Genomic DNA, 24,914 nt, shown 5'->3' on the forward strand with positions numbered 1-24,914 from the left:
GGTGCTGTTGCATCTCGTTACGCAGTTTAAAAATATCTCAGGGCGACCACGAAGCCGCAAGCACTACACACAACCCATGTACGTACACTAACAGAGAATACAATTCACACCCCTGTAAGCCGTCGATAAACTTTGTTTCCAGCATAGCCGGTGGGCAGATGCCGGCGCGAGTGGGTTGTCTCAATCTCTTTACTGTCACGTTCTTCTAACGCACAGATATTTTTTGCCAGGAAGGTGAAGTGTTTGTGTCCTCGCCAGAGAGGCGAGTAACGTACAAGAGAAGTGTACAAGGGAGGTACGGAGAGTAATCCAAAAACGAAAAAGCGCTTATGTTGCTTTCAAGAAGAATCCTTCCGTAAAGGAAAAGCAACAATTGGAAGCCATAAGTGAAGAACTGAATACCGTTCTTAAACGTTCGAAGGATACATACTTTGATTCATTTCATTTGCGTGTCAGAGAACACCCCAAGGAACTGTGGCAGCTATACCGGTATAACATAAATGAATCAGTTTTTAAATGGATAAAAGAGTATGTTAATTTAAGAAGCCAACAAGTGATTATAAATGGAGAACAGTCGAATGTTGTAGGTGTGTCTTCTGGTGTACCGCAAGGGTTCGCGGACGATTGTGTGATGTGCAGGCAAATTATAATCCAAATGACTATCCAACTACAGGAAGACTTAAATAGGGTTGCCGTATGGTGCGACACATGGGCAATGCAAATTAACCTAAACAAAACAGTACATATGTGCTTCACTAGAAAAAAGACATGTCATGAATATGCTTATAATATTAATGGAACAAATTTAAAATCATTGACGGAACACAAATATCTGGGCGCCTGCATAACAGCCAATCTCACATGAAATCGACATATTGATTTTACTGCAGCTAAAGCCTGAAGAGTTTTAGGGTTCATCCGCACAAATACGAAACGGTTACCAGCTGAAACAAAAGCACTGTTATACAAGACCTCTGTCCGGTCTGTACTTGAGTATGGGTGCACAAAGTTGGATCCATGGAGAGTAATAATCGTAAATTCGAAAGAGTACAGAGCATGGCAGTTCGCTTTGTCTTCAACAACTACTCAAAGAACTTCAGTGTAACAACTGCAAAAGGCAGTCTTGGCTGGGACACGCTTGAAAAATGAAGAAAAATCCTTCGTCTGAAATTCTTTCACAATATTATTCATTTTAAAACAGGTATAGAACCAGGTCGGTACATGCTGAGTCCCAACTACATTTCGTCGCGTACACATCACAGGAACAAGGTGAAAGAAATATACTGCAGAACATACCTCTTCGAAATGTCATTTTTCCCCGAAGTATCAGCCCCGCCGCGATGGCTCAGTGGTTAGGGCGCTCGACTACTGATCCGGAGTTCCTGGGTTCGAACCCGACCGCGGCGGCTGCGTTTTTATGGAGGAAAAACGCTAAGGCTCCCGTGTGCTGTGCGATGTCAGTGCACGTTAAAGAACCCCAGGTGATCGAAATTATTCCGGAGCCCTCCACTACGGACCTATTTGTTCCTCTCTTCTTTCGCCCCGCCGCGGTGGCTCAGTGGTTAGGGCGCTCGACTACTGATCCGGAGTTCCCGGGCTCGAACCCGACCGCGGCGGCTGCGTTTTTATGGAGGAAAAACGCTAAGGCGCCCGTGTGCTGTGCGATGTCAGTGCACGTTAAAGATCCCCAGGTGGTCGAAATTATTCCGGAGCCCTCCACTACGGAACCTATTATCCTTTCTTCTTTCACTCCCTCCTTTATCCTTTCCCTTACGGCGCGGTTCAGGTGTCCAACGATATATGAGAGAGATACTGCGCCATTTCCTTTCCACCAAAAACCAATTATTATTATTATTATTATTCCCCGAAGTATTAGGGCAGGAAATCGACTTCATAGTGCCGTTGCAACTGTCGTATCAAATGACTCTTTTGTTTCTATTTATTTATTCACGCTGCCTCACAGGCTCCAAGCATGGAGTATTGTTTGAGGGGGGGATTACATAAATAGTGGTAATAACAGGAGCATGAATGACACGATTATATAATGCTGATTGACTGTTAGTACTCATTAAACAGTAAGAACATCATTATACAATAGTTATTGACGCGTCAGTAATTAGAAAAAAATGGCTGTTATTTCGGTCCTAAAAGAAGCTGGATCACGAATATTGACGATGTGTTCCGGAAGACCATTCCAGTGAACAATAGCCTGCGGCAAAGCGGATGAATTGAATGCAACGGTTTTACCTGAAAGGCGTTTGAAGCTGAGATGGTTGTTTAAACGGCGCGAGGTGCGGTGAGGTTGGGCAAGAGGGAGAGTCGAAAGATTAGTGCTATAGACTATCTTGTGAAATAAGAAGATTAGGGCAATTAATCTTCGTGATTGCAAGGTACAAAGAGAGAGCGATAATTTAATGTTTGTGACGCTTGAGTGACGGTCATAGTTTCTGGAGATGAAACGCGCAGCACGATTTTGGACTGATTCAAGGGAGTTAATTAAATAAGCCTGGTGAGGTGACCAAATGGATGATGCATACTCGAGTTGCGGACGAACAAATGTTTGATAGGCGAGCTTACGGGTAGTAGCAGGAGTTCCATGAAGATTCCGTTTTAGGTATCCTAAGGTCCGGGATGCTTTAGCTGTTATTTTCTGTATATGAGTGGACCAGGACAAGTTACATAAAAAATGGACACCGAGGTATTTGTAAGAAGACACCTGAGAGACTAAGCTGTTATCGAGCATGTAATTGAACGAAGAGTTAGATTTTTTGCGGCTGAATGTCATTAACTTGCATTGTTAAGTGACATTTGCCATGATGAACACCAAGCGGTTACATGATCGAGGTCCCTTTGAAGTGCAAGGAGGTCTGCAGGTGATCGGATTTTGCGGTAAATTATGCAGTCATCTGCGAACAAGCGAATGGTTGATGTAATGTTAGATGGCAGATCATTAATGTAAATCAGGAACAGCAACGGGCCCAGGACGCTTCCTTGAGGAACACCAGATAGAACATCGCTAAACGGAGATGAGTGGCCGTTAACAACCGTGAACTGTTTACGAAAAGACAAGAAATTCCTTAGCCATGAGGTTGTTAGTGAGTCTAGGTTGAGGGAAGTAATTTTACCTATTAAGCGTGAGTGCGCAACGCGGTCGAATGCTTTTGAGAAATCTAAGAATATGCAGTCTGTTTGGAAGTTCTCGTCCATGTTGTGTAGTAGCTCGTTAGTAAATTCCAGTAGTTGAGTCTCACAAGAGAAGCCTTTCCTGAACCCGTGCTGGTTAGAAAAAAGAAATTATTACTATCTAGATGCTGCGCCACTGCTGATACGATGATGTGTTCGAGGATCTTACATGGGACAGATGTCAATGATATGGGGCGATAATTTTGCGCGTTCGTTTTATCACCTGATTTGAAGATGGGGATAATTTTACCAATTTTCCAATCCCTTGGAATTTCACCAGTTGATAGCGACTGACGAAATATATGGAAGAGAATATTGCTTGAATGGATCACTGTGCTTTTGAGAATTTTTGTATTAATATCATCAATGCCAGCAGAAGTCGAAATCTTAAGATTGTTTATTAATGCTGCAATACCGGAGACACTTATTTCTATGGGACTCATGTACTGGTAATCGGCATCTACTAATGGTGGAGTAGTGGAATGGTCTTCCTGTGTGAACACTGAAGAAAAATAATTATTAAATATAAGTTGGCATTCTTCTTCTATAACTGGAGCACCAGTGTTATCCAACAACGAAACAAGAACCGGAGTGTCAATAGGTGATATCGTTTTCCAAAATTTTTTAGGGTTGTGTGTCATAAGGGATTGAAGGTCATGGGAATAATATTTAAGCTTTGCTTTGAGGATGGCACTACAATATGTTTTTTCGGCGGTTTTGTGTTTCTGCCATGAAGCCGGTGTGCCAAGGCGTTTGGCAGCTTTGAATAGTCGCTTTTTCTTGTTTTTTAATGCATGTAACATCCTGTTGAACCATGCTTTAGACGCGTTCGTGCGGAGGGTGAGCAGTGGTATATGACGGTGTACTAATTCCAGTAAACTATTTTTGAACAAAACCCAGTTATCGTTGGCCGAACGCTGAGAAAAAGTCGGAAGATATGTGTCACAAAAGGATTGTAACCCTATATTAATGGCATTGTAGTCAGCGCGGTTATAATCAAAAATACGTTTATGTGTTTGTGCACGTGCGCATGAAGGCATGGAAATCGTGAAATTAAGCAGTTCGTGATCACTGAAGCCATCAGAATAAGAGATAGGGCTTATATTGTCTGGGACTGACGAGAAGACGAGGTCAAGCTTATTGTTTCCTCGGGTAGGTTTTTCGACTAATTGGACCAAAGAGAAATCGAGAGTTAGTTGCACAAAATTAGTGCCATCACGTGTTCTCGAACTTAAGCTCGGCCAGTCAATTTCGGGAAAGTTGAAGTCACCAAGTAGACATATACTTGCTTTTGGAAATTTAGCTTTTGCTTCAGTTAGGTTATCATGTAGATCAGAGACGAATGATTGCGGACTATCTGGTGGTCTGTAACAAACTCCAAGAAGATGCTTGGAAGATGGCGATGTGATGCAAACTCACAAAATTTCTAATTTACTAGGAATATCAACGGGAAAAGAAGTTATATGCTTTTTAGCAGCAATCAACACCCCTCCTCCCCTTCTGTCGCTCCTATCGTTTCTGTATATAGTGAAACTGTCCATATCAGGCAAGACTTCATCGTTCCTAATATCTTTATGGAGCCACGTTTCGGTTAGTATTAAAATGTCGCATTCACAATTGTCAAGGTATGAACAAAGTTCGATGCGCTTAGGAAGAATGCTGCGTATGTTAGTGAAAAGTAAGGAGAGCTGCGATTGCGCGGTGTTATTGTGGTAAGATGTTTGTTCTTTCCTGATGACACGTGTAGCCGAGCAACACCTTACCTATGCGGAAGATAGTTTTACGGTGTCAGTAGCGGCGTCGTACACGTAAACACTATCGTTTATTCTCAGCTTATCGACATTTAGCTTGTACGGAACTTTTTGTGGTTTGGCAAATTCGATCAACTTCTTTCTAGCCAGTCGTGTCTGAAAGGAAAAATCTTCGCGCACAGCATAGTTAGTTCCTTTCAGCTTGATGCCGTTCCCAATGATCTGTTGTTTGTCCTTAAACAATGTGAATTTTACCATCACTGGCCTGCACTTTTCCGGGTCGTATTTACCAATGCGGTGTGCCCGTTCTATTTGCGATGAATCTACTGTAATGTCCAATTCCTTCTTGCACAGGTCAATCACTTTTGTTTCAGCACTTGGCCATGTCTAAGATATGTCATCGGAAAGGCCGAAAAAAAGCAAGTTGCAGCGTCTCAGCCTGTTTTCCGCGTCATTACAACGCGATTCAATAATTCTGAGCTGGTCAGAGATGACGCTGGAAACTGCACCAGGAGAATCAGCCGAAGACGCAGCGGGATTGTTTTTTAGATCTGAAACGTCCACTTCAACACTGCGAAGTCTAGAAGACAACTGCTTCAGTTCAATGTCTACTGACGCTTGCCACTGCTTCAACTCTCTCAAATCACTTCGAATTCCATCTTGGCCGGATTCGATCCTTTGTACAGTCTTCAGCACAGTAGCCAGGATGTCATTAGAATCAGGTCCGGGGTTTGTTTCCACATCCCCGGAAAGAATTAAGAATAAACTACTTAAGCAATGTTGCACAGTTTCCTCGCATGCTTCTAGGGCAAATAACCACTCTCTGGGCACGACACCAAAAACAAGCAGCGATTCTTGCTTCTTAGGCAAGTGCAATGATCAAGGTAACTCACCTGGAACAGTGTGAAAGGTAAGTGCTCCATTGCCAATACGGCGTCGTGCCCCAGAGGGGCGTTCACGGGCAGCAGCTTATATTCCGTGTGGCCGGCGCTGATAGTGGTATCGCTGGTGATGAACGACCGCGGTTGCCAGTCGAAGAACAGGTTTCCTTCCAGATGGATCTGTAGGCAAGGCTGTTGCGTCCAATCCGCGGGTTGATTCGCGTTCTCAACTGGGCAGGTGAAGACCACGTCCGATGCCAAACAAGGTAGCGATGAGCCAAGGAGTAGGGCAGCCTGGAACAGTGTGAAAGGTAAGTGCTCCATTGCCAATACGGCGTTGCATATTTCTCAGTGTTGGATGTAATTCCTACATTTACCTTGTATTTTCCTCCTCCCCCCGCTCTAATGCCGTACAGGCGCGGTGGGTACACTGATAAATAAAAAATAAGTAAAAGTAATGCACCAGAGCACGTATTCCACTTCATTCCTTCTGTTTCGGAGCCACTCACTCGCACACAACACCCTGCTCCTTCCCTCGGCGTGAAATAGGCCTAATGCCTGATCGTTTCGTCGCTTACCGTGAGGAAGTTAGCGTCGAAATTTCCAAAACAGGCGGCGCCTAAAGTTTCACTGGACATTTATAAGTCAATGATAATAAGCATAGTTTAGGCGGAAAACACTTTCCGACATAAAAAGCATAAAATATGAGACCTTGCGTACACGACACGACTAGGAGACTTCGAGCCGAACTGCTTCAGGAAGAACATAGCGGACGGAAGCAGATTCTGTACCGGAAGTGGGCCTTGTCCAATATTATGCGTCGGGGCGCCGCCGCAAACGTTTTCGGTGCTTAGAAAAGCTTATCCAGGGGCTTTGTTTGGGCTGTGCTCCAGTCAGCCACTTCTCATTACGAGCCAATCTCTGAGGTACGCCAGTTTGGACGCGGCAGGATTCTGTGCAGATCTACAGACCTCGCTTGTGTAGCAGATCTACTAAACTCCTCATCCTTTGCCTCGCTTCGGATAAGCTCTTTATCCCTTCACATCTGGGTTGCACGAAAGGTGTTCGAGGCGTAGATTCTTTCCTGACTCCAGCAGAGACCTTTGATCTTATGTCCACAGCAGGTGTCTTTGCTGTGCACCGCTGTAGCCGGGATGCTGGCAAAATGGGGGTGCCTACTGAATCTGTGCTGAATCTGTGATTCAGTACTCGACGACGCGTTTTACTCGATGACGCGTTTTAAGTCTGGGTCCGAGCATTGCCGCTGTACAAAAAGAGCTAAGGCTGATGGGTCCCAGTAAGGCTTCCTCATCGTCGTCCGGCAGCGGTGCATCTACAGGGGCTCGCGACAGGCAATCGGCATCGGAGTGCTTGCGTCCGGACTTGCAAACGACGGTGGCGTCAAACTCCTGTAGACGCAGGCTCCATCGAGCAAGGCGGTCGGAGGGGTCCTTCGAACTTGCAGTCCAGCACAGTGCGTGGTGGTCGCTGATCACGTTCAACGGTCGTCCGTAAAGGTAGGGCAGAATTTCAACGTAGCTGAGATGATGACAAGGTACTTCAAAGTTATCGGATAGTTAGCCTCGGCCTTGGACAAGGAACGGTTAGCGTATGCGATCACTTTTTCAGCGAGAGCTACACTGGGCTACCAGACGAGCATTTCGTGGTACATGGGAGAGGCCAGTTGTTTGCATGCGCCGTTACCATGGCAACCGAAGAGGAGCAAAGTGCGGCATGCGCTTCGCCGCAGCCATGCGCCTGCTTTACCGTCAAAGCCGAGCGTGACGTCACGCGGATGAGCAGTTGTGCGCATGCACCCACACCATGGTAACCAGAGAGACCCCTTGGCTGCGCCGTGTTTTTCGTCGCCGCCTCGCCGCACGCCGCTCTATCACCCGAACCCCGCGTCTCATGCGCAGGATTGTCCATAAAAGGCGAAGATGCAGTCGGCGTCTGTATCACGTTTGATATGCACGCAGAGAAGGAGATTGCAGCCGCTGCTAAACGGTGGTATAGACAAGAGAAGATTATCTCTTCCGATCCTGAGGTTCTCGCCTGGCAATTGGCTTGCACCGAATAATGCTGAAGTCTGTGTAAACGTTAAACAAAATATCACCGCTGTCTAACATCTCCCTTCGATCGCGGTGGATAATGGTGGAGCCTGCTGTGTTCGGCTCCTGGAAAACGGCATTATCGTCCAAGGAGTCTACGTGGCACCGGGAACATCTGTCAAGCCGACGATTAATGTGGTGGCCACGTGTATACCAGCCTACGGCACGGTTTCACAGTTGTGTGTGTGCCTTTGGGTGATATCAACAGGAAACAGGACTCTCTCTGAGTATGAAATAAAAGTTCGACTTTAATTTAGCTTGGGACCCTCACGTCCAGACTACACAATGGGGAACTACTATAGAGCTTGTATACTAAAGAAGCTCTGCCAAATCGAAATACTGTATCGAGGTTAGACGGGGCGAATTGATTGCTTATAGTACTGTTCGAAGCCTTTTCAGGTGCTCGTCAGAGCATGGGGCGAAGACAACGACGTCATCCAAATTTACCAGACAAATTTGCCACTTCAGGCCTGCCAGCTCTGTATCCAATACTCGCTGAAACATCGCTGGTTCGGAACAGAGACTAAATGGCATCACCTTGAACTCGAAGAGGCCATCCGGAGTGATGATTGCTGTTTTCTCGTGGTTTTTTTCATCGACCTGAATTCGCCAGTAGCCGCTCTTGAGGTCCATCGATGAGAAATGCTTGGCGTTGCAGAGCCGGTCTAGTGTGTTGTCGATGCGGGGGAGGGGGTAGACGTCCTTCTTCGTTATGCTGTTCAAGCGGCGGTAATCGACGCAGAATCGAAGCGCGCCGTCTTTCTTCTTCACTAGAACAACCGGTGGCGCCCACGAGCTGTTCGATAGCTGGATGACGTCATCGCGAAGCATTTCTTGCACTTGGTCCCGGATGGCTAGCCGTTATCGCGGCGACACACCGTAGAGGCTTTGGCGGTTTCGCGGAGAGGTAGGCTATGCTGGGTGTGTCAATGCGGGGCATGGCAATCGGGGTTTGTCGGACCTTCGGCGATGACGAGAAGCACTCACTGTATCTTCGAAGCAGATTGTCGATCTGGTCTTGTTTGTTCGAGGGCATGGCTGGGTTTATGTCGAATACGTGCTTGTGGTCTTCTTTAGGGGAATCTTCTGGGGCTCGATCCAAGAGGGCGAAGGCATTACGAACGTCGGATAGTTCTTTGAAGAAAGCAGTCGTCTTTCCTTTAGAAGCGGTTTTACACAGCGCAACAGACAACACAAGAACTGACACCACAAGCGCTGTTTCTTTGTTCCTTTGTTCGTTTGTTCGTTCCTTTGTTAACGTGTCGGTATTTTTCGCTGAAGTTCATCAGCAGTACTTCGGCTTGACCATTGTAACTCTATTGGAAGCAACACCGTGTTCCCCTCGATGGCAGCTTCCGTGTTCTTGGCATCCGTGGCACCTACGGTGACCATGACGCTTGATCGTGGTAGGACACTCACTTGATCATCAATGACACTCAGGGCAACATTCTGCTCCATGGTTACTATCGAAGGGAAGGCTTCTTCCGTCGAAAGCTTGATGAGCTTGGATCGAAGGCCAATGATAGCTTGATGTTCATTCAGAAAATCTATGCCCAATATTACATCGCGAAAACGTTGCTGTAACACTACGAAGGTCGAAGGATAGGTATGTCCCTTGACGGTCACTAGCGCTGTGCATCTTCCCAATGGCGTAATGAGGTGTCCTCCTGCGGTGCGAATTTGTGGCCCGTCACAAGGGGTCGTGTCTTTCCTCAACTGAGCAGTGAATGTCCCATGAATAATCGGCCCTTGTGTCGACTAGAGCGGCTACTTTGAGACCGCCGATAGCCATTTCTACGTCAGATGTGATGGCTGTTGCGTTGCAGGTGGCCCTCGGCGTCGGGTCACGGCTTCGTCGGGTATGCGAATCGTCGGTAGGGCGTGTCGTCGGGGATTTTCTTGTTGGGGCATCATTCTGAGTCTTTTCGTGGCCGAGCTCGTGTTTGTGTGCGGCTTGGGCGTAGTGGATGCGGCACCTTCATGTCATGTGGTCATTGGAGGATGTTCGTCGTTTCGCTGGTGAGCAAGCTGACCTCCAAAGGTTGCTTTCTTAAGTTCCCCTGCTGTGGCTGGGGTACATTCCGCGAAGAACCGCTGCGTATGTGCGGCCTGACGATAGAAAACGTGGCGTGGACGGTGATGGTGAGTGGGAGAGACGGCTAGATGACGCGTACTCCTCTCGGCGCAGGTACTCGTTTATATCCCACGGTCTTTGGCCGGGACGGGGTCTTAGGGCACCAATTGAGAAGCCACGCAAGCCCATTCTTTTGTAGGGGCAGTGCCGAAGAATGTGGTTGTGTTCGTCGCAATGGAAGAAGAGCGGGCGGCGCTGGTCGGGGGTGCTCCAGAGGTCGGCTTTTCTTGCGTGAGCTTAGAATGACTTGGGCGGAGGAGCGATTGGGATCTTTGGGGCGGTGTGTACGGCTCCCGGCACTGAGTGGGAGGACGCCTTTGGCTGCGCACTGCTGCGGCGTAGGTCATGGCCTGGAGTTGTGTGGCCGTCGGAGTCGTGGTGCCAAGTGCTTGTTGCACTTCTTCTCGCACCACACCTCTGAAGGTCGCGGCTTGAGGCTCTGAGAAAGTTGGTAGCAGTCGTCGTAGCTCCTCGCGGATGATTTCGCGGATAACTTCCCGCAAGCTGTCGCTGGTGGTGGCCGTCGTGTCCGGACGAATTGCACAGACATAAGCAGGGTGGTTTTACTGCCGAGCCCGGACGTCGAGGGTCTTCTCGATCGTGCTGGCTTCTTGCATGAATTCCTCGACTGTTTTTGGCGGCTGGCGGACGAGGCTGCCAAAGAGCTGTTCTTTTACGCCGCGCGTTAAAGACTGTACTTTCTTTCTCTCGGTCATCTCGAGGTCGGCGCGGCGAAAGAGGCGTTTCATCTCTTCGACGTAACCGCGGACGGGCTCGTTCGGAAGCTGGATCCTGGACTTGAGGAGTCGTTCGGCTCTTTCTCTCCTCACGACACTGGTGAATACCTTCAAGAGTTCTCTCTTGAATTGCTCCCATGTAGTTAAGGACGACTCGTAGTTTTCATACCACGTAAGTGCTGAGCCCTCCAGTGAGAAAAATACGTGTCCAATTTTTGCCGCTTTGTTGAATGATGCCACGCGCTCATATTGGTCCAACCATTTTTGGGGGTCTTCGCCTAGGGATCCATTGAAAGTTAACGGCACCCTCGTCTGCTGCAGTGTGATCAGGCTCGACATCTTTGGAGAGTGGGGTGCTCGTGGCAGCATCTTTTCGCTGTCAGGTGAGGTGCGGCAGGGTCCCGAACTCAGGTTGCGGCGTCGGCTGGCTCGGTGAACTGGTGACACGTCCTCCGGTGTGAAGCGCATTGGGCTGGCGTCACGCCTTGCAGGGGTGTCCGGTACATGGACGTTTACCCACCACCTCCACCAGATGTCACGTGCTGACAGCTGCTGCTGCTGACAGAAGAGTGATAAAGGAAAGTGTACAGCCCTTTCCTCTGGCTCAAGCCGAGCCACAATCGCTGCCACGTGCAGAAAGTAGGAGTGTTGAAAGAGAGGAAAGCAAAGAGTGAAAGAATAGACGCGCGCTATAATGGTCCAGGCCGATCCCAGAGGCAGTGCAATACCGGGCCAACCTGAGCGAAGGTGAAGCAAACTTCAAGCTCACCGCCACATTTCCAAAAATAAGTTTGACATCTTGGGTAAAGATGGGACCCGTAGCAGATATTAAATCAGGCAATCAGGTATATGTATGGGTATATGCCTATTGTGAACATTTCTTTAGCTACACTGTGATTCACTTCTGAAACCCAACAGAATGAAAGAAAGAACAACCTATGGGATGGCTCAGTTTAACCAGAGTAAGCACAGCATTCCTTCCGTGAACTGCAAAATAAAGGATATAGAAATGCCTATTGTGAATATTTCTTTACCTTTTATTTTTCAGTTCACGGAATGAATTCTGTGGTTCCTCTGGTTAAACTGAGTCATCCCATGGGTTCTTATTTCTTTCATACTGTTGTGTGTTTGCAGTGTATCACAGAATTATGCTTTTTCCACGGTATTGTTTCTTCAGAACAATGATATTTCAGAATAAAGAGGTAGCATGTAAAATAATGGAAGTTTCATATTGTTACGAGGCGAGCAGCGAGCGCTCTGTCCCGCGCCACTGCCAGCTTCGTCGTCTTCGTGACAATATGCTCGTACTTCATAAAACTAAACACTGAAAAAACGTTTATGTTGATTTCCTGATAAATATATTCGTATAAACAGTGCTGCCCCTACTAATGCAATCCGCGCTATTATGGGCGTCTTGAATGATGGACAGGTTTATCTGGGGACCACGATTTTCAAGGTATTTGCGCCTCTTTGAAATGGGAAGTCGCTGTTGGGTAAGTGAAGTGGGTGGAAATGCACTGAGCTCATTGAGGGCCATATGACTCCGACGGAAAAGCGTTAAAGGCCCGTTACCCAGGAAATCCGGAGTCGGCGCTACCGGCGTTGTGAGCGGCGTAGGGTAGCCCGGGCAGCCAACCCCAGAGAAGCAACCTATCCGGGAAGCCTAGATCACGTGACCTTGTGGCGTCATCACAACCTGCCCACTGGATGGTGAGCAAACTCCACCGTGGCAAGTGGCAGTTAAATTAATGATTTCTCGCTTGGGGAGCGCAACCTTGGCAATTGAAGGCCCACCGCTGGAGCGCCTGCCATCGTAGGGCGGTAGAGCATCACTTAACCGCTGCGCCACTACGCCGGGAGGGGCATGAGGACTGTCAGGGATCTATGAATGTTAAGTAGGGAATGACCGTCTGCACATGTGGCAATCAACCCATTTCGCTATCGCGTCATACTCTTATTGAGGCAGAGCTTAAGTGTCCCCTCCAATTTTTATCCAGTATTTGGTATGAAATCCACGCGAAAACATTAGAGTGATTCGCAAATGCGGAATGAAATGAAGAGCGTCAGCTAAGTTGTTTTCACCTCTGCTTTCGACTATGCTTGACATTATTATTAGCGATGATTATTAACGTGCACATTCGTTTTATCTGAGGCTCAAATTCCCTATATCCGAACTTCACTCCCAGGTCCCAAATTCGGTTGTCAACGGGTACATCACGAAACTACGATTCATTTGGTGTGACGTGCATTCTTCTGCGGCCACTGGTTCGCCCGCCACGGCATTTCGAAGGTCACCCCTCATTACGGTTATGAGGACCAACGGTCGTCAGTACGAATCGCTCACACACACAAGGCTTGCACTCAACTAACAGTTTTGTGCGCTGAATCATCTCGTTTCCCTCTAGTGCAGCATGTGCTGGGGTCCGGCTGCAGACACCTCAGCCCACGCGCTCAACCACCGGGCATCGCCTCGACACTCGCCGCTTGAGGTGTCAGAACCTAATCCGGCTATCACTTACAAAGAAATTATTCAAATGTATCAAACACAGCATAGTCGCTTTCACCCCACTCTGAAAGGGCTAACCAAAAGCGAGGAGCGTTGGCTCCTTTGTTTATACACAAACACGGTAGTGTGCCCGGCAGTGCTGCAATATTTTAATCCGGCTTTTAGCGGGGAGTGCCCGCATTATGGCTGCACGTTCTCGGACATGTACCGCATGGTGTGGACATGCCCCTCTAACCTTGCTTACCCCCTTTTTTTTCACCTACCCGACACAGCTGAAAGGCTGCCCTGCTCGGCTGCTCTACGTTAGAGAGCCACAGAGCCCTCGTCGCTAGGGCCCGAGCTGCCGCGGAAGCCACAGGGGTTCCGGACTAGAGACCTCTCGTAGAGACCTCACTCTCTCCTGTAAATAGCCGCAAATAATTGTTTTCCGCCCCCGCCACCGAAGCATCTCGATTCGTTTGAGAAAATGAGTTGGCCACAATTTCAACACCAATGGCGACCCCAAGTGGCACCAGTCTCTGCACCCGCTCAGAAGGTCCATATGTAGCGGAACGCCAGCATCGGGGGAATAAACCGGCCGCCGCGTCTCGGACGGACAAGAAACGTTTCAATGCGAGCAATGAGAGCTCACGCTCTTAAAAACATTGACAACCGAAAACGGGCTGGCCCGCCATCCCTGCGCCAGGCACGGATCTGTCCTGCATTTCGCACGCTTTTCACTGCCAGCGTCTAGAGTCTGATTCGCTGCCAGCGAGGCGCCTTCGAACGGCTCGGCAACTCTAATTGTAGGCGCGCGGTCGTATTGCGCTTAAGAGGGTTCACCAGTGACAGTGTCCATAGGAAACACATGGGAACTTTCAGAAGCTGCAGCGTGTTTAAAACTGGCTCGATTTTCATGAGGTCTGTGGCAGCGTTTTCTTCCTTAAAGAATGGAGGAAATGTTGCAGACAGATATTATTTTTAAGTTTCATTTTTCTTTTTACAAATCAGAGATAAATACCCAAAAAAATTGCAATTTAGGTATGTCGGTCTTTCATGTCATCTCGTGAAAAAACTAAGCCAAATATGAGAATTTCGTCCGCAACATTTCCTCCCCTTTTCTTTCTTGATTGTCAAGCCGCAATTTTCATTCATATCGAGAGTAGTATTTGCGTTTTACAGGCTCTGAAAGTTGTGTATGTATTTTCTGCGGGGATTTGAAATTTGCGCCAAATTTTACTAGCGCGACGTGGCTCCATCTGGCGTCAGAATATTTAGTCGCTACTACACACTACCACCAGCCTCTTGGTTGTCTGTGTTCGTGCGCGCAGGTTTTTACCCAGAACTTGTCGACCTGAGCTCTTTCTTTCCATTTTTCTTGCTTGGGCTGCATTCGGAAAGGATTTCTGCCTCTCTTTTGCTCGAGCTCTTGGTGCGGAAAGGAAGTGGAATGCAAGGCCACACCCAAAGGTGCCCCCCGCCCCTCCTTTTCCCTCCCGGCAGCCACACAATAAGGCATTGTTAGCGCAAACCACAGGATGGGGCCTCCCTATTCAAGACAGTGTGGGAGAACAGCATTGTTCCTTGCCCAGCGCAAGGACGCAGTGACCCAGGTGTCGATACAAGTCAAGAATGAAGCCGCAAATATTCCTCACAGGAGGGCCTCGAGCCTATAGCGGCCGGCGCTTACATGAACCCACACGCCTGGTTGTTTGAAAACCGGTACTTGTACGCACGCCGAGCCGGGAGTCATAGGGTCGGTCCAGTCAATTCCGCCGCAAGGGTTAGGTGACTCAACTCGACCCTGAACCGATGTGCTTGTAAACGCTGTTTGTCGAAAAGTAGGGTTATTGAGAGGGAAGGGGATAAATGCGAACTTGCTTTCCACGCGCGCCGTCGCACCTCCGATACAGCGATGGCGCGCCTCAATCTTGGAAGCTGCTACTGCTTGCTCGACGCTTGGTGTCGCTACAGCTGAACCGGTGTCGATTTGCTAAAACCGAGTTCATGTAAACACGCTGCGGATGAGTTAGATTTACCATGTTCAACCCGACCCCCGAATCCACCCGACGCAATCGGCTTCATGTAAACAGGGCTAATGGTGTAGACTGATTGTCATGGCGTAGCGATTAACCTCCTTTCACTGAGGCACTTGCCAATCACCTGCGATTTCTCGCTATACACGCGGACAACTATGTATTCTCGTGCAATAGCCCACATCAAAGGGAGAAAGGACCGTCTCCTTCCTTTTCCTGCTCAGCCCCTACTGCACTGCAACTGCGACGTCATGAGAACCGGTCGAATCGAAGCCAACGCTCGGCTTTGGCTCCAAGCTAGTGAAACGAGAATGTGTCGGATCGGCATCGAAACATCGGTTCTCTAACGAATCTTTGGTCGAGCGTCGCTCTTTTTCCCCAATTCTCCTCGCGACCAGTCATATCTCTGCCAGGATGTTCCCGTTATCAGTGCAGGTGCTGCCCACTGGACGCGGGAAAGCATGGTTGCATCTTATCTGAAGAAAGGAGCTCGCGGGTTTCGGAACCCCTACTCCAGAATAGACATCTCTGTGGTGATGCGAATAACGTGATGTCAGACGTTCATGGCCTGGCTGGCAAAATCATCCAGTTTTGCTTCTGAACCGGTTTCGCATGTGTCAAGTGTTCCCCAACCGTCTTTATTCTCTCAATTAGATACGCCTCGGTATGCGCTGCACCTAGTCGCGCCTCCTGCACTACTCTTCCAAAAGTCGCACATGCCAATCAGAAAAACGCTCGAAGGGGCGTTATATAAGTACATAAAATATATAAAAGAACATAATATAGCAGAGCTCATAATGATACCTTTTCGGAAACCATAGTAGGTGTGGAATTTTCGCTTTCAAACCCCTGACGTCATGATAATTCAGGTGCGCTGCCGTTTTTGTGTTCAGAAAAAGCACACGCGGTTGGCGTGGCTGCAGTGGCCATGTTCTATTAAATTGCAATTTTTGTTATTTTGGACAATATACTACTACTAGCAACTTTGTCCAGAACAGTTGGTAGTCGCTTTTGCAATGGCGAAATTCGCGTTAAAAGTCACCACAAATAGCAACAGGACGATCTCAGTGTTTTTGCAAACCACGCATCTCACCCTTCTACCCAAGTCTGATTTGTTCTGTGATGAAATTTTAAGCAGTGAAGGAGACATGAAACGAAGTATTTCAGCAGTAATTTAGTTACTGAAGTGACTATCGCCCATAAATAAATTTAAATGAAGAATTCGGCGACTCCGATAGCAACAAACGTGCTCGGTGGTCATCGAAGAGGAACCTTCAAGATAAGGCGCTTAAAACAACTACAACAACCCAGAATAATTTCGAAATAGTTGCGCCTGGCTGCATTCCTTCTAGATAGCGCTCGTGACGAACCAACTCGTGACGAAGCTTGCACGCAGGCACGTGAGCTATATGAACATCGTAGGTGCGAAAAACGCGGGCCAATGACTCGCTCACGCCTGGCACATAGGGTATTGCAGCTCGGGCACGGCAAGGTAGGCGAACGGGCTGAGCTGGTCTCGTTGTCTGCTGTATTACAGCGTTCACGAAGTGCTGTGGGGAGCTACAATTGTTGAGCTCGCGTCGCACTTGGCGTATGTCAGAGGCTTTTTTTTTCGGGTTTCGAGCATATTCTTTCCGCACGACGGACGAGGGTAGAAACGACGGAGCGCTTATGGCACGTAGGATGGACTGAATTAAAGTGAAGGTATTGGCCTGTGTGCGTGTCCTTTCTGTACACCTTGAATGATAGGCGGTCATCACGTCGCTCCACCATGACGTCCAGAAAAGGAAGACGGCCAGAAATCTCCTCCTCGACGGTAAACTGGATGGAATCTTCAATGCTGTTCAAATGGTTCGTGAAAGCAGCCAAGGCATTCTTTTTGATTATGCAAAAGCAGTCATCAATGTACCGCAGGAAGACCTTCGGGCGCGGCTCGAACGAAGCCAAAGCGCGGCTTTCCAGTGCTTCCATTGTGAGGTTTGCGGTTGTGACCGAGATAGATGCTCCCATGGCAGTGCCATGAACCTGCTTGTAGACAGTGCCCCGAAAGATGAAGTACGTGTTCTTCAAGCAAAACTGCAGAAGCTTCAACAGGTCCGATGGATCGATGGGTGCTAGGACACCCATCGATCCATCGGACCTGTTGAAGCTTCTGCAGTTTTGCTTGAAGAACACGTACTTCATCTTTCGGGGCACTGTCTGGGCACCCATCGATCCATCGGACCTGTTGAAGCTTCTGCAGTTTTGCTTGAAGAACACGTACTTCATCTTTCGGGGCACTGTCTGCCTTGCCGTGCCCGAGCTGCAATACTCTATGTGCCAGGCGTGAGCGAGTCATTGGCCCGCGTTTTTCGCACCTACGATGTTCATATAGCTCACGTGCCTGCGTGCAAGCTTCGTCACGAGTTGGTGTCCGTAAAGGACAAGCTAAAAAAGGAAAAGTTTCCCGGAGTAATTTATAAAATCCCCTGCTCAGACTGCGATCACTCCTACATAGGTGAAAGCGGAAACTTTGAAACACGGCTGAATGAGCACAAGAATGATGTCAAGAAAAAGAAGGCTTGTTCCAACGCACTGGCTGAACACGTTGAAAACACGAAGCATGATATCGCTTGGGAAGAAGCGGCAATTATCGGCCGTGAGAAAAACTGGATGTCACGCCAATATCTGGAGTCTTTGTTTATCCAGACAACAGATCAGACGTTCAACCGTAACATCGGCAATCTACCGCCCTCATACGCTAGATGCCTGCGACGATTAGCACAACGTACTTAAGCTTTGTGTGCGAAATTTTTCCATCAGTGAACAAGACTTCCGTGTGGAAGTCGAAACGTCCTTCCATCTTGACAACACCTTTTGGTCGGCGCTTCGTTATTTTCGCCAATGTATTCACCCGACCAGACGAGATTTCGTCGAACCTTAGATTTCAAAAATTTCTAGACAGTCCATAGACTGTCTATGGACTTTAGTGTAAAAAGTCTATAGACTGTCTATAGACAAATCCTTTGGACCAATCTATAGACAGTCTAAAGATTTATGGCCATACACTTTTAGTAGATTTTTGTCTATAGACAGTCCATAGACAAATGTCTACTGAAAGTAGATAGGTCCATAGAGCGTCTATAGACACATGTCCAAAGACAGTCTATAGAAAATTTATAGATTTACGGCCATACACTTCCTATAGACTTCTATCCATAGACCGTCTATAGACAAATGTCTACTGATAATAGACACAGGTCTATAGGCAGTCTATAGATGATCTATAGACTTAGGCCATACACTTCCTGTAGATTTCTGTCTATAGACAAAAATCTACTGGTATAGACTGTCTATATATATTCCACAGTTATGTGGCCTGGCAATGCTGTAGATATTTGTCTATAGACAGTCTATAGAGCTCTGTCTAAAAAACCTTAATAGACCATTGTCTGTAGACTGCCTATAGACAGTCTACAACTGTAGAAAAAGGTCACCACACGGTCTTCACAAATGACATGACGATCAATATACTTACAATTTAGTTTATTTCCAAGCTATGCAGGCAAGGAATATGCAATACATGCATCATAAGAATGCATGACCTAAAAATAAATGTTGAAAATAATGGTCCAAATATAGTTTCCTCAGAAGCAATCTTGCGACCTGTTGTCTACAGTCAGTCATCCGGGCATGTTGACCTGTACAAATGAAAAAAAAAAATAAGAGGAACTGAAAAAAAAATTCCCACTCCATCTCTACAAATGTGCTTTACAACACAAGGCATATATATCCTGGCTATCCCATTCAAGAAAGCTAGTCGATGTTTTGGTTTGGTTTTATGTGGTCCAAGAACCCAAGGTGACTCAGGCTATGAGGCGCCGTAGTGAAAGGTTGCGGAGTAATTTCGGCCACCTGCGGTTTCTTATCATGCACTGACATTGCGTAGAACACAGGCCTCTATCATTTTGCCTCTATCAAAATGTGACAGGCTAGACCAGGATCGAACTTGCATCATTCAGGTTGTAGTAGTAGTACAGTTTATATGGGACAAAAAATTTACAAAATCTGTCCTGGGTGAGAAGGCTAATGGCATTTTTGCCTGATGAGGCCATCCCACCCCTGATAGCAGTGGCAACCACTATAGGCATATTCGAACACATTTGCAGTACAGTACATCGTACAACAATCAATATGTATGCAAGCACACAAAACAAAACAAATGGACAACCCTGAGGACTGTGTGCATGCTTCTTTCTGTATATGGAAAAAAAAAGGTTTACAGATTCCCGAATACTATTTACTATTTACACCTACAACACACCCAAATATCATCCATGACACAAAAGAAATTCTTTGACTTATTATTCCATTAGGTACATATGTCTTAGTGTTTTCTTTAGGTAGTGATGGGTAGATTGGTAATAATTCAAAGATGGCTGGATATTGATTCAATAAATTTGCTATTTGCATAAATAATCTCACATCACCATAGTTGGTGCGAGATCGGGGCACCTGTATTTTGTCTTCCCTAAGGAGATGTGGAGTGTCTCTTTTTGTATTGAACCTCAATATTTGAATGGTGTAACATATACTGGTGCACGATTTTCAGAAATAATTTATATTTGAATAGCTTACTGATCTGTAGTATGTCATAGATCTTAACATATGGCAAGCAATGTTCTATTTTTGGAATTTTCGAATACCACATATTGAGCGCTGTTGAAGAGGGTGCAGCTAATCAAGGATTCTTTGTGTTGTGCCTGATGATACCAGGGCGCAGTACGTTAAACGTGAATGAAAGAGAGCATAGTAAGTTTGTTGCTTCACTGGCAACCTGTTTAATATGCCAAAAACACGTTAAGTTCAATTCGGAGAGCTTCTGTGTGCGAATTCCAGAGAAACATTTCATGAAAGATAACACCTAGAAAGCAAATCCTCTTAGACTGGTTGATAATGTTATTCTCGAACTTTAATTTGAACTCACTATCTTTTCTGCTACCTTTAGGCTTGAAAATCAGGTATTCCATCTTGTTTATCTTTAGGTCTAGTTTATTAAAGGTTAACCAAAGGTCTAAATAGTGAAGCCATTCATTTGCTTCTCTGTAAATGAAGCTTTTATTGCAACCTGAAAAAAAATACATTAGTGTCATCTGCATGTAATACCATTTCAGCGCAGCCTGGGGTGTTTACAATATCACTCATATACATCAAGAATAATATGGGGCCTAGAATGGATCCCTATGGAACTCCGTATTTAATAGTGCCTCGATCAGATTCGGTGCTCTTCATTGTGGTGTATTGCTTCCTGCAAATTAAACAGCTTTCCATCAGGGCATGTGCTGTACCTTGGATTCCATAGAATGGTAGCTTTATTAATAATATATCATGATGGACAGAATCAAAGCCTTTCCTGAAATCTAGAAATTTCTTAATGTTGTCAAGAATTTTCTGTTTAATATAAAGTAAAGCACTTTCAGTTGCCTTATTCTTTCTGAATCCAAACTGCTTGTTTACTATCAAGTTATGCAGAGTGAGGAAATTGACAATTCTTTTGTTCATTATGTGTTCAGCAACTTTTGAAAAGACTGAAAGCACTGACATTGGTCTATAGTTGTTCAAGTATTCAAAAGCACCACCTTTATGAATAGCTGGAACATGCGTAAGCTTCATTTGGTTTGGAAATATCCCTACTTGAAGTATGCAGCTGCATATATGCGTAATGACTGGAGTTATCAGTGCGGCTACAGCTTTCATGGGGGAAACTTTCACATCATCGTAGGCTGATGCACAGTTGTCCTTCAGCGTCCTGATTATGTTGAGGACTTCTTCGGTGCAAGTTGGAGTGAGAAATACAGCTTGGGGACATTAAACATTTATGTATTGTTCACATGATAATGTACCATAAATATCATTTCAGGCACCAACTTCTACAAAGTGCATGTTGAAAAGGTTTGCAATGTTTTCATCAGTTCAGCCTTGTGTAGGTAATGCACAGCGGTAATGTCGTCTTGTGTAATAGCCTTAACTTGCAGCTTTTCTACAATCTCCTTTACTTTGCTTAGCAAGTCCTCATCCTGGGTTTCAGTCAATATATGAAGCTCTAGGGCTAGAAAGCGACTATGCCACTCCAGATCATCTAGGTCCTGCTTCACCTGAGTTATATCACTACCTACATTGATAGATTCCAGCCCAACTCATTTCGTTAGTTGTTATGTAGTTTTTTCTTGAACAGTCAGGTGGTTCTGAAAGTCGTCAAACTTAGAGAGCAACTGCATTTGCGTCTCAAATGCATCAAACTTTTTTGACAAAGGCAAAAGAGCATCAAGCTTCGTTTCAGTCTGCGGTAATCTGAGTATCACGTCGGAATCATGTTGCGGATTTTCTGTGGTGCTTGTGCCCTTGTGGTTGCCTCGACAAGTCACATTTCCATGCTTTCTTTTTGGCTTCGCGCTGAGCATTGAAAGATTCTTCTGTTATTCCCGCACATGCACCACGATGAAAATTAAATTTGCACTCTGAGCATGTTGCAAAGATGCTATCAGTGTGTGGAAGACGGCAAGCACAACAACGAGCTATAGTACGCTCAGATCTTTTACAAAAAACCCATCCACTTAGGAGCAGCGCCGACATAAAAGGAAAACAAAATCACATTCAGTGAGGTATAATTATGCACAAACCTGCACAAAGGCAGAGACGGTTACATGATGCTCGCAGTTACGGTCACCACTGCCAAGTGAGGTCTCAGTGGAAGAAATCTTCTTTTATAGCCCACAGTGAACTGTTGATGCTGTGCCGGATTTCCGGGTGACACCGACGACCATGCCTTCCTGGTCCGCTGCTCGAGACTACCGTCCGTCTTCAGGGCACGTGCGATGACCAGTGAGATGTACGGCTGCACAGTGGGTAATCTGCACAAAGGCAGAGACGGTTATGTGATGCTCGCAGTTATCGTCGCTACTTTGCAGTGGTGACGATAACTTGACGTAGCTTTACATAACATAACTGACGACTTGGCCTAACTTGAGCACCTGAAGAACACGATAACCACTGAGCCATCGCGCCGGATTCATCATTTCAGTAAATATGCATAACAAATTCTATGTGGCTGTCATAAAACATTGTAACTAATATCCACATTCCGTGCAGCACTCTACCTCTACACTAAATACCTACTGCGAATACTGACCTCTGTATGCATTCCCTTTACATAACTGGAATAGTATACTTAGAAAACTTGTGCCACTTATCATTGACTCGCTACGAGCTGTTGAGAATGCTGCTCCATAAAACGTACATTCAGTGCTCCTTGCAAAAGAATCCCAACTGGAGAATATTCAAGCATTTATTCTTATACACGCGCTTCAAAATACCAAAATACCCTGTATGAAGCCTGGTACGTACGCTGATACTGAAACGGGCACAAGCCATGCAAAACCTACCAGGCAGACTGCGAACCAGTTCACCACGATTTTGCGCCCACAAATTAAAACACTAAGACGAAACAGCATACTCATACACCAGAGTGCGCTCTTTGGAACAAGCGGGTTACAGCGATTCCATGCCGTGCTCATTATCCAGAAAAAAACAGCACATAGTGGCTGCAGCAGCGCCATTTCAGAACCATACGTGAGCTTCAGACAACAAGCTCATTATTTTAAGGATGAAATACCATCTCAAATTCAGTTAAGTTTTTACTTCAAGTGCAGCCCGGACAGAGCAGTAAAAAGGAGACTTGCATGCAGGTACCCTAACCTAACGCTGATAGAAAAATCAACGAAAGCAACGAACACGCTCAAAGTATATATAAAAATTATTTCATTGAAACAATTAACGTGTTCATCAAAAGGCGCAGCCATAATAAAACAGCACGAGCAGAATTGCATTCGTGGCGCAAATAAGCGCCAAGTTACATTGGCGTTTCTGTAATGTAGCAATGTAGCAGTCTGACCTTTACTCAGCTTTCGAAATGAATTGCCCGCAGGCCAGCGGCGGCGGCCAACCGCTCGGATAACAGGGATGGACGAATCCATACGTGTGCAACGAAAGGGGAGACGGGATGCAGCTCGTAGGTTCGTCGCGGTGTTTGTACAGGCTCGCCATTTGCACCGGCAACCACATTTTTTTCAACCATCACTTTATTAGCATTCCTCCACCGCCGCTTCACTAAAACTTTGACAAACGCCTCTAACGCATAGTTTCATTTCGGCCTTCACTCACGGGCTAAGCGATATTTCTGGCTGTGCACCTACCTTTCAACACGGAAAAGCCAGTAGAGAGCTCGCGAGGAGGGCTTACCGTCCCGGGTTTCGCACCGAGTGCCTTTCCGCGCGTCAGGAAAGACATAGCGGCACAGACGTAAGTGCATTATTCGAGAACATGGCGGCTGCCGCTGCTCACACAAACGTGCTTAAACACCGCTTACAAACGTGGATAGGAAGTTTGTCGCTGCGCACATAATCTGCTCCGCACACACAGCACTGCTTAGAGTGGCTAAGGAGACCAAATGAATAAAAATATTCGTGTAGACTTACCGTAAGTGGACGATTAAGTTGAATTTCAATAAAAACGTAATCAACGAGAGAAAACGCCGCCGACGCCAGTGCTGCCAACCTCGAAAGCCACTTCACCCCCAAATTTTCACTCAAACTTCCCTAGATTTCCCTAGATCAGAAAAAAAAAATATTCAGGCATGGAAAAAAGGTGCGTAGTTGAATTGTGAACTCCTTTATTTCGCAGAGACCCTCTTACCACACTTTGGTAGCAAATTTGAATACAATAACACATTGATTTCCCATGCAAACTCGCGTACCACGTGATCACGGGTAAAGAAAACATGTTAATATCACAGCCTAATAAATCCTGGCCTAAGCCCTGAAATGAACGAAAATGTCGCAGTGAACACTTACGCTCACCGGCTGCAGTCAAAGAGCGAGGGAAAATCCAGTTTGTGCCCAAATGTTGGTGTGAACAAACAAACGCTAAAACATAGGACACGTCATTCGGGTGGCATCCCGACTGAGTTTCACTCCTGCATATACATTTCTTTTTTCATGAGGTCAATTAAGCGTTCTTTCACTGCAAAGTCATAACAGTTGGCCCCTCCTAGAACACGCTTGGCGTGAAGCGTAGCTGCCAGGGTTTGCGTCACCAAGCTGTTTCTGGTCTTTGTTTTCATCAGGTTGATCTGAGAGAAAACTCTCTCCACTGTTGCACTGGAGTGCAACAAGAGAGGGAACATTGGGCTCCCGTCTCCTTGCCTGGCGTCTCTCACTCGTTTCCAAAAGCGTTGAACGCTCGCATCTGCAGGCAGGTCTATTTCTCTATTGCGGAGCAGTCTCCATTCTGCGTCAATTTTGTTCATTTCTCTTTCTGGCACCAGAGAAGGGAATGATGTGGCAAGTGGGGCTATTGAAGAAATCCGCTTTTCGATGACAACTTGCGGGTCGATTGCCTCCAGTATGTTCATCTGGACGTTGTCCAATGGGATTCTGGTTAATATCTGGCTTGCCGCTTCAATATAAAATTCCAAACGTCTGAGGCGGAAGTTATGAGTAATGGTTCGGTCTATGCCGTGAGGTTCCGACAGTGCCGACATCACTTTTCCGCCGAGGTAT

General features: G+C 46.5%; 1 protein-coding gene across 2 annotated transcripts; it reads right to left on the reverse strand.

Annotated features, from left to right (window-relative positions):
• Positions 1–18,828: 18,828 nt before the first annotated feature.
• LOC144100449 (uncharacterized) lies at positions 18,829–23,898 on the reverse strand. Of its 2 annotated transcripts, none has more exons than XR_013307657.1 (3): positions 23,832–23,898; positions 21,978–22,208; positions 18,829–18,998 (listed from the first exon to the last, which is right to left on the reverse strand). XR_013307657.1 is itself a non-coding variant. In XM_077633404.1 (3 exons), the coding sequence occupies exons 1-3, from the start codon at positions 23,663–23,665 to the stop codon at positions 18,977–18,979; spliced, it is 345 nt and encodes a 114-aa protein (XP_077489530.1). In that variant the 5' UTR covers positions 23,666–23,700; the 3' UTR covers positions 18,829–18,976. The 2 variants fall into 2 exon arrangements, 1 of the variants encoding a protein (XP_077489530.1); XM_077633404.1 differs by lacking the exon at positions 23,832–23,898 and adding an exon at positions 23,550–23,700 and having other exon boundaries at positions 22,002–22,208.
• Between the last annotated feature and the right edge of the window lie 1,016 nt (positions 23,899–24,914).

This window comes from Amblyomma americanum, chromosome 8, assembly GCF_052857255.1.
Source record: "Amblyomma americanum isolate KBUSLIRL-KWMA chromosome 8, ASM5285725v1, whole genome shotgun sequence".
In the NCBI taxonomy this organism is placed as follows: Eukaryota; Metazoa; Arthropoda; class Arachnida; order Ixodida; family Ixodidae; genus Amblyomma; species Amblyomma americanum.

What these genes read in the sequence shown, in the direction of transcription:
- LOC144100449 (XM_077633404.1), bottom strand. Translation starts at nt 23,665, where the DNA reads ATGCACTTACGTCTGTGCCGCTATGTCTTTCCTGACGCGCGGAAAGGC. An exon ending in TGGCTTTTCCGTGTTGAAAG is followed by an intron (nt 22,209 to 23,549) that starts GTAGGTGCACAG and finishes GCCTTTGTGCAG; the next exon opens with ATTACCCACTGTGCAGCCGT. An exon ending in ACCGTAACTGCGAGCATCAT is followed by an intron (nt 18,999 to 22,001) that starts GTAACCGTCTCT and finishes TCATTTGTACAG; the next exon opens with GTCAACATGCCCGGATGACT.